Here is a 10,172-nt window from a genome sequence, read left to right as displayed (position 1 = left end):
AAGTACTCTGTTGAACTCTAGACGGAGGAAGAAACAATGCATACTAAGGCTCTGTTTTAGCGTCGTCTTGGTATAAGAACAACTTTCTACTCGCTACATGTAATCCGGAGAAGTTCTTGCTGTGACCTGTGTAAATTTTTAAGTCGTGGACATTTGTATATAGTTTTAGATTTTAGGAAAGATGATTAATTTAAAAATCATTTAATAGATTAGTGTGTCAGCACGTAGGAAAGTGCCCCCAATTAGCTAACTGTTAAGGTAAATACATATGAGAGGACGAGGCCGAGATCCTGGTTGCTCGAGCCGAGATCTCGGCAAGCGGGTGTGCCCACCTTCTCGTATAAACACAAAGTTCCCCAACAGGTGTGTCTTAAGCTAAAGATAGGTCGAGATAGAAGGAAAATTTCAAAAGGCTGGGCTGATGTTTTTAGTTTGACAGGGCTCGAAAACAATTGATTGTGGTTTGCTCACACCTTGAAGAAAGGCTTTAGCAGTTTTCTTATTATTCAGTGACCTGTTACTATAAGTGAACAGCTCCATTAATTCTGGCAGAGAGAGACTGCTGGTAGCCTATCCAGGCATATGCCAGAGTCAATACTTAGGACTCTCAGGCTTTTAAGTTGACTGGTCGGTAAAGAGGGGACCAATGTTTTAAAATTTAGCAGTGCTATTTGAGGAAAATCAATTAGAAATCATTGATTGTGGTTTGTTCGTGCCTTACAGCTGTAGTTGGAGAATGAATTTCTACGAAATCATGTTCTTGGTGTTCAAAGGCTACATGTATCATATACATCAGCGAGTAAACCTCCACAATTTTTCTCGTGATGATGCGTCTTTTACGGAAAACAATAGTACTGGTCCAGCGGGGGAGGGGGTACTTTTGAAAATTACGGTGGGAGTGTGCAGCATGCTTCCTGGAAGCCTAACTCTACCTCAGACCAAAATACGTGATTTGTCCTGCCTTACGTCAGCTTCCAAGAGACGAGTGATAGAAAGAAGCACAACATATCCAAGAGCCTTGTTTTAGAGAGAAAAAGCTTACTCTGTTTCACTCTAAAAAGGGGTCAACAGCCATACCTTTTACAAACTAAGCCGTGCAATTTAACAGTATATAGTTTATATTAGGTCGGTATCACTTTTCTTAGCAAACTGCTAGATCTTCACATTCTTAAAATAAGCAGCAACAAACAGAAATACCCTCTCAAGCAGAGAATGCAATTGAGTATGCTTGGTAATTACACAATCACATCCTGTTGTGATAATGAAAATCTATAGTTTCTGTACTGACATTTGTACATCCTTGCATCCTGTCCTTGCTCGTGAACGAAACTTAAGTTATGATCAATGTGAACAACCACTTAAGACTGACTTAAGACTGACTTGTTAACTTGCCAATTTTTATTGATTGGTGTACCAAAGTAATGGCTGTAGCCTTTCTTAAGTTCTTCATAAGCCATGAACTGGAGAGCACCATGTGACTCACCAAACAGTCCTGGGACGTAACCCTATCGAACAAAATACAGAGTATATGTAGTTGACATTCCATCGCGGTTAAACTATTCAAGTGAGCTAATTTTGTGATTTGCACCATTTGCACTGAATCAGGCTCTAGTTGCTCAAAAGGTTGATAACGCTATCCACCAGGCCCCAGCTTATTTTCCTAAGGTTGATAACGCTATCCACCAGAAAAATCCTTACCCACTAGATGGCGTAATTAGTTTTCCTCACACTCATTTACTGGATAATGATTTATCTGGTAGATAGCTCTATCCGACGCTTAGAAAGCTAGAAACAAACATCAGAAGCTTTAGCAACGACGACCGCATGAATTTAAGATTAAAAAAAAAAACAGAAAAAAGAAAATTGTCATCGCTCGTTTACGGCCCCCACAAAACGTGAAATTAGGCAATTTTCACGTCGTAGTCGTGCGGTGGCGGCAAAGAAATGTTCAAGAAACTGTGCAGAGTTGTTGCTTTTTCCGCCATAAAACCTCTAATTGTTTTTAAACGTTCTTGTTGCCATAATCGTCGTGATTGCGTAAACTTTGTAATAAGGACGTCGTTTATATCAAGCAACATAGCATGGCAAACTTACTTTGTATAATCCTCGGAGTCCCTCGTGTCTCCAAAGTTTAAAAAGGGCATCTAAAAAGTAAGAATCACGAAACGATTTTATAATAAACACAAATACATGTATGATCTATGGCTTTGTAAATCAAGTACACACAGACATTGTGTCAGACAAATAACTGTTCAGTAATAGAAGGAGGAACTCGTTATTTTATCACTACAAAAAGTACAGTAAATGGAAAACGGCTTTTCGTGTCCCTTTATTGGAAAAGTTCCCGGTCATGTTGAAACGCGGACCATGCAGACTGCACACTGCAGACCGTGCAGACTGAGGATTTGTTTTTAAAGATATATGTGTTTTCCCGTGATGTGTTTCAATGGCGTTGCGGCCCACGAAGAAGTAAACTCGCCAGAAATAGTGATATGTGCACGGGGATATCATATATCACGGTGTCACAGTGATATGTGTATCCCTGTACACATCACTAATGATATGGGTATCCCCTCCAATATGGCTGTGAGTAAAATGTGTATCTCCCCCCCGCCCCCCGACCCCTCTAAACAAGTGTAGGTTTTATTTCCGTTGTTCTTTGTGGATTTTGTGAATCACCATCAAGTAATCTCCCACGCAGACGTTCTTAGGGGTTCGTCACACGTTCTATCATCAAGGAGACTACAAATGATTCAAGATTGTGAGCAACTCAATCGACAAAAGAGAAACGATTCGAGACAAAATAATCGCAAACAGCTTTTTCTGGCGAGTTTCCGTCTTAATGGGCCGCAATGTTGTTGTAAACATTCGTTAGAGTTCCTCTCCTTATCACTGGTCGTGTTAAATAAGTACATGTATGACTGACGTAATTTCATTCAGCAAAGATGACTCGAAAGGTAATAAATAAATAAATAAATAAATAAATAAATAAATAAACAAATAAATAAATAAATAGATAAATAAATAGAGGGGTTACACACATCTCTGCTCTGGGTTTAGTGACATGTGTATTTCCCCGCGAGCGCCACAATATTCCACCTTTGCATGTGGTTTGATCTCTGTCAAACGTATTTGTGTTACGAGTTGTGTTAGATGATCGTGACCGAAGAAATATAATTAAGCGAGACAGGGTTCAATGATATGTGTATCCCCCACGCTACCGGTCAATCTCCGACATTTTCTCTTAGACCCTTTGATAATAAGTGCCGAGTACAGTGTTTAAGAATCCAACTGAAAACAAAACAATCATTTGTTCCTCTGGAGCCGCCATTTTTATAATTATTCTTGTCCCGATGATGAGGCCTGAACCTGGGAACGAGGTTGACTTAGCATCGGTGTTTATTGTATACACATTTATCGCTAGTGATACATGTATGTGTACAACTATACACACTGTGACACCCTTTCATTGTTGGAAAAAGTATTAATAAGAAAATAGAATGTAGATATTATAGAACACAATTCACCTTTCCTGCTAATCGACAGACACTGGTACTGACTTTACACTAGGAAGACCGAAACCTGTAGGAGTAACTTTTTCAAAAAACTATCTCCTTTATATACCAATACTACCTTTTCTTTTATTTTTTTTTTCTCTAAAATATCTCAAGCGAGAAAAATTAGGATTAATAAGAAATGAATAAATAAAAATGATACATTAAAAAATCCTCAGTCTGTACGGTCTGCAGTCTGCAGTCTGCATGGTCTGCGTTTTAACATGACCGAAAATTTCCGGGAGCAACGGAACATCTGAAAAAGCGGTCATTTGATAAAATTTATCTTTGATACCAGTTTCAGGCCTTCGCGGCTGTTTTTCGGTAAATGGAACTGATTTGTAAAACAAATAGTAAACACGATTCCAGAATGAAATTTACTAGGCCTGAATTTTTCAAACCATTCATCCAACCCGTGAACCGACCGGTTTGCTCATTTACCACTTTAGATACGACAGAGAACTGGAACCGACATGCGTCCCGCAATTGTTTCTGGGATTGTTACCGGGGACGCGCCAGTCAGCTGTTGGCCAATTTTTTCCCGGTCCCTAGTAACAGTCCCATAAGTCCTTGCGAAGTTTCCTTCTTTCTTACCAATCATCCCTTTGTATTGCGGTGCTTGAATAACGGCAGCTGGCGAACCAGTGTACTGAAGACAGAGGCGCGTCTTGATAACCCATATTGGATTTGTCACCTGTTAGTGTTCCAGTTCCTGAAAGGGAGGAAAATACATCAACTTAACTTATAAGATGGATACTGAGTGTCACTAAATCCTCTCAACCCTGTGTATAAATCAAAACCTAAACTATGCGCGTACAATTACGTCATCTCTTTGGAGATCTAAACTAAATCAAATATTAACTATTTAACGTATGGGGTCTGCTCCCGCAATTCGCGTTTGACGATCCTCTTAAAGGTACGTAGTGACGGGCTGTTTCTAGTGTCTGCGGTCAGAGAGTTCGAGGCACTTACAGCGCGATAGTAAAATGACCGTTGCGCAGTAACTGTTTTGCAAAGAGGGAGATTTAGATTGTCTCTTTTTCCTCGTACTGTAGTTGTGTGCGTCTGATCGCTTACTGAGTTTACCACGCAAGTACAACGGAGCGAGGCTATTAACAATTTTGTTTAATTTTGTTTTGTATTTGTTGCGTAGTATCACGGACTAATAGCTGATCTTTGATGGAGGGCCACCCTAATTCCCGAAGAACAGGCGAGATGTGATCAAACTTTTTAGTATCTGTTGATACGCGGGCGGCGAAGTTTTGCACTGATAATATTGTAACTTCTGTAGATTTTGCTTAGAGGTGCCTGCCCAGACAGTGGAACAGTAAAAAGGTTTACTAAAAATAAGAGAATTCAAAACAGTTGACAAGACAGGTTTAGTAAATAGGTTTCTCACCCTACTAATCTGATATAACGTGGACAGGAGAGACGATGTTAACGTATATACATGATCATTAAAATTGAGGTATTGAGTCCAGTGTAATGCCTAAGTCTTTAACTGAGGATACCGGACCCGATGTTTAGCCTGATCGACCTCGCTCTTATTACGTGTCCAAAATACTGGCATTTTCTTTTCTTTAGTATTGGTAATGATGACCTTTTGTATTTGCCATCTTTAAAACTTCTTCATTGGTTTTATGTTCCGTCCATGATATACTTCTATAATTACCGACTGACGAAAAAGTCAAGAATGGTGATAAAAGTTGATCCATACGGCACGTTGATGATAAATCGCGGCAATCATATTTTGACTGTGTTTCATTTACACGGGCGTGTTTAAAACACGAAATGACGAAATGACGAAATAGCGAAATGGCGAAATGACTTTCCTACAGAGTAAAAACAAATGACTTCCTCTATTTTGTCGTGTCCAGTTGTTGTGTCTTTGCCTTCCAAGAACCGGGAAAACTCTGCTCAGCATGCTGATGCAAGACCTCACAAACTTTGTTGTGCCATCGCAGTTATCGCAGTCACTTGTTCTTTCTAGTACTAAGGATCTCTCATCTCCCCAGGGACTTCTCGGTTTTGTCACTTTCTGCACGCCGTCTTGTTTTAAAGCCATTAACTGGCAATTGCAACAGAGCAAATTTCACGTTACAGTTATTGCTTTTGTTTGCAAATATATTTCATTAAGCAAATCAGATCAGGCAATGCCCTGTTTATATTTAGGATAGACTCACACGAAATTATATACCCTGTTTCTTTGTAGAACAATTAGCAATTTTTGACTTTGGACTTATACTTCTTCATCCTCACGTACGTTAAAGTTGACAGTAGCTTTTCTTTGTAATACGCTCCGCCACATCAACGTCTCTGATAACACTGCAGTTAATTTCTCGCGTATGATGAGCTTGCGTGCGCACACCACGCGTGACAACAAGCCTTCAAATCTTATGGCCACGCAACGGTGTAGAGCTCGGGTCAAGAATGCGCGTGGTAACTCCTTCGACCGAATAGTAGGGAGGAAAATCGATCAAAGAAAAATATGTATTATTTGTAAATACTTTAAGTCATTTTGCCATTTCGAGTTTTAAACATGTCCCATTTATACTGCTGCCGTAAGCATATTAATAGCTATGATACAAACGTACTTAAGCAAATGTTGCGAACCTTGCGGTTTTGTCTCGTTAACAACAGTCATTTTCGTTCAAAATTTTTTTCAAATTTTTGGTGTATATTTCTATCACTATATTTTATGTTATATATGACTGGATTATCATTATCATTATGGGACAGTGAGCATGAACATAACACTGTAAACATGTTGTGCTCCCTAAAAAAAATTGTCATATTACAAATCCTAGCTCCCCATAACGGCGACCTCTCAACAAGGGCCATTTTCTTCTGTCCCCAAGGTGGCCATTGTGGAGAGGTTCGACTGAACACTGTATACAAAATGTACAAAATATTAATGTACTAATTTCCTAGGAGAGAAGAAAATAGCAGCAGTAGGAACTCAAGCAGATGGGATGGAAGAAAATAGGGAGAAAAGAACCTTGAGGTCATGCATGCGCATGTAGCTGTTCAACAGTATTCCCAGCAATGTGTATTTAAAATATGAAATCTATCCAAGATATTGTTTTGTTCCCTTTTGTAATCACTTACCTGAAAAAGTACAGTCCCCATGCAGACCCATTACCCCATACATTCGGTGTCACACCCTGAAACAAAAAAGAGGCACTTGTACTCATTCCTTTAATTTTTTTTGCCTGTTTATTGTTATTATTATTATTATTTCTGTCTATTTTATTGTTTTATTGTTTTTTATTGTTTTTTGTTTTTTTTTTTCACTGGGCCGGGCTTTAGGCTACTGGGAGAAAAGAAATGAGAAAACACTGTGACAATAATAATTTATAATAATATTATTAGCAGGCTTACTATCCAGAAACAGGAGAAATCTTATCTGGAAAAAGTAGTACTTAGGTGAATGGTGTAATAAGAAGTGGATTTCTATTACCCAAAGTAAGGTAAATCCTCTCTTAATAGAGAGGAGGGGGGGGGGGGGGGGGCTTAAAAGAGAGAGGGGGGGTTATTAAATTTCAATTTAACAAAATGCATCAATGGGAGCAAGGTTTCTCTAGGACGGACTTGTGGTTACTGGGCGCGATACTGCTTTTTCAAACAATAAGAAAATGGTAACAATTCTCCACAGAGAACTAGAGCATAAAGTTGAAAAAGTTCAGCACATGAAGCTGGAGGTCATACGGCCGAAGACCAAAAACAATATGAATTTCCAGCCTGAATAAACCATAACCGATCAGTCCAAGATAATTGTTTGCAAAGAATAAAGATGGAGGGGAGGGGGAGGGAGGGGGGGGTGGGCTTAATAGAGAGGGGGACTTATTAACTTTCCTCCCCTGAAAAGGGTGGCTTATTAGCGAGGGGGGACTTAATAGAGGATTTACGGTATGTGTTTTGTGTGCAGGCCATCTGATATTACGCGAAGGTGCAATTTTGCACAATTGACCTCAAATCGCATCCCATCGCAAAATTTGAGGAAAATAGCATAATTCATAAAAAAATGCTAAATTCAAGGAAAGTAAACAATGAATTCTAACTTTAATTAACATTTTCCCAATCTTAATGTTAGTTAAGGTGATTTACCACCAAAGAAAGCCTTGCAAGGCATCTGAAACCTTCGATCGTGGTATCTGGGCAGCCATATTTTGGTTTCAGAGACAATCAGTGTGGTCAGCAGTGTAACAGCATCATGTAATATTAAGCAAGTGTCCTTTTTCTTTTCCAGGTCAAAATAATCGCACAAATTTAACTATTTCGATTTTTTTATGTTTTATTATGCCTTTACATTCAAATTGCCTGTTACACAACATTAAAGTGGTTTTTCTCCTTTGAAATCTGGTAAAACAATGCAGGGTTCGCAAATACGCCCAAATTGTTCAGATGACTCCACTGAGGTTACTGAGGGAGTCACCTCGACTCCAGACATTTTCAGTAAATTTGTCCTTACCTTTTTCGCAACAAATACAATTTGCGTTAATTGTAAACGTTGTAAATCATAATTGAATCATCGAAATTAAAGAATTATACTGCACGACAAAACAGGAAGAGGGTAAATTACGATCAAAGTTTACTTGTTGACCGCTGTCATGGATTTAAGCTTTCCAGGTCAGCGGACCACCACAGCTACTTCGTGTATCCCCCATGATAGTGTATACATGCCAGGACCACACGCTGGAAAGTCTTGAAAATGGCTTTTTTTGTTGTGATGCTTGACTCCAAATATTCCAAAATGACTCCAAAATTTGTTAAGCAGAAGTCACACTGACTCCACTCATCAATAAAATTTGCAAACCCTGCAATGTAAATTAGCCCTGAAAAAATCTCATAATTTATCGCACAATAGCCCTATCTTATCGCACAATCTACCCTGAAAATACAATTTCTGATTTTTTACCACACCCTATCAGATGGCCTGTGTGTGTAAAGTTCTATGGAAGGATTGTTCCCAAAATGAGGTAGATCTATCCTCCCTGAAGACACTGCTAAGCTTACCAATTTGATCTTTTAAACTGAAAAATAAATAAATAATCTGCATTGCTCCAGGAGGCACAAAAACAACCAAACAAATCACTAAACTGAGGGTTAAGTATGTTTGGAACGTACTAACCCGGTACAACCCCATTAAAACCCTCTGTTCTCACAATGGATCACACTGCATCAACTAGACCTCTGTACGCTGGCAACTTCCCACTGCCATCACTACATTGTAACTAATAACAAGAACATTCATATAATAAATAAAGTGATTGCGTGAAACTAGATGCATTAACAAAATTATGTATGTAAGGTGGGATTTAGTACTCATGACAGTTATAAAAGAACCTGTGGTTATTAGCCTATAAAACTATAAGAAGAATGGGGAAAAGCCACATGCAGGGACATCAAGGAGCACTTTTAAACTTTGGTCCCTCCAGCTATGCAAGCTATAATAGTTGGCGATCAAATTTGACTCATTTATTTTATGCCCGGGAAAGCAAGGTAATATTTTTTATTTAAAAAATCATAAAAGACTTCAGACAGATTCACGCAGGCCGGGGTCTACTTATATGAACTGTATTATCATTTGCCAAATTATGGGTTGGGGAAGGTGTTAAATTCTAATGATGTTCACCTGGTTGCCTTCCAAAATTTTACAAAATGTCAATTTCCTCCACTTCTTCATTCAAACCTAAAAATAACGTCTTGAATTTTCCCCTTACTTAGGGCAGACAATCCAACCCATCCTCTACTGAACCCACCATTTTTCCCCTGGTTTGCCCAGGGTCCTACCCCTGGAGCAAGCTTATGACATGTACATCATGCTCATCATTAACCACATTTTTCTTGACCCTATCGCACACCTATTTTGATCATGCAGTCTACCACCCTTTTTTTTTACATGTATGATTGACTGATTCCCCTAAGATGAGGAAGCCTGGAACTCCTATAAGGCACGGTTTTGTACGTAATTTCAGGACAGGGACTAGTCAACAACAATTGTCAGGAAAATGGGATTAATGAAGATAATTACTGCAATGGCAGGATTAGGAATGTTAATGAGGAACCTCTAAAAATGGCCATCGTTAGGACTTGATTTTTCCTCTAAGAGCAGAGTCCAGCTTATCTTTTTAATCATGAGGAAAGGCAAAATCCAACTGAAGTTGACCTTTTTGGACAAATAAATACGTGCACATCTTAAATATACATGAAGAAGTGTCCAAACCTTATTTATAGCCTTTTTCGCTTTCTTATTTATTTCATGCTTTAGTTTCACATTCACGCCACACGGACACGGCTGGTTGCATATATAGCATTACATTTAACATTGCAATGCATTTGCACGTTACACACAACCAAGTTATTCCTAGTATCTTACCTTGAAACCTAATTTTTATCAGGTCCAGTGGATGCAGTACAAGAGTCGATGTAACACCTCCTGAAGATGTTCGTAGCGAATAAAACGAGTTTACAGAGGGGCTGTTTAATGCTGAAGGGCGCTCAGGAATAGCCTGACGTTCACTCATCGCATTAAATAATTGTTCTTAAACGTTTTAAGGCTCTGGGATGCCATATATGAAGAAATTGGAGGCGAACAACATAGAGGCCGGTTCGAAT

At 38.9% G+C, this 10,172-nt stretch overlaps 1 protein-coding gene and 1 pseudogene across 1 annotated transcript in view; both read right to left on the bottom strand.

Annotated features, from left to right (window-relative positions):
- The window catches only part of LOC140945809 (solute carrier family 25 member 32-like), a 127,266-nt gene that overhangs the window by 73,623 nt on the left and 43,471 nt on the right, over positions 1-10,172 (bottom strand). Inside the window, exon 8 of the mRNA XM_073394861.1 lies at positions 1-17. This exon is cut by the window's left edge and continues 76 nt beyond it. Coding sequence (XP_073250962.1) covers positions 1-17 — 17 coding nt within the window. The remainder of the gene's footprint in view (positions 18-10,172) is intronic.
- On the bottom strand, positions 1,359-10,081 carry LOC140946592 (solute carrier family 25 member 32-like; annotated as a pseudogene).

Source organism: Porites lutea, chromosome 8, assembly GCF_958299795.1.
Source record: "Porites lutea chromosome 8, jaPorLute2.1, whole genome shotgun sequence".
Lineage (NCBI taxonomy): Eukaryota > Metazoa > Cnidaria > Anthozoa > Scleractinia > Poritidae > Porites > Porites lutea.
The sequence above is the reverse complement of the archived record's forward strand: the minus strand, read 5'-3'. Positions and strand labels throughout refer to the sequence as shown.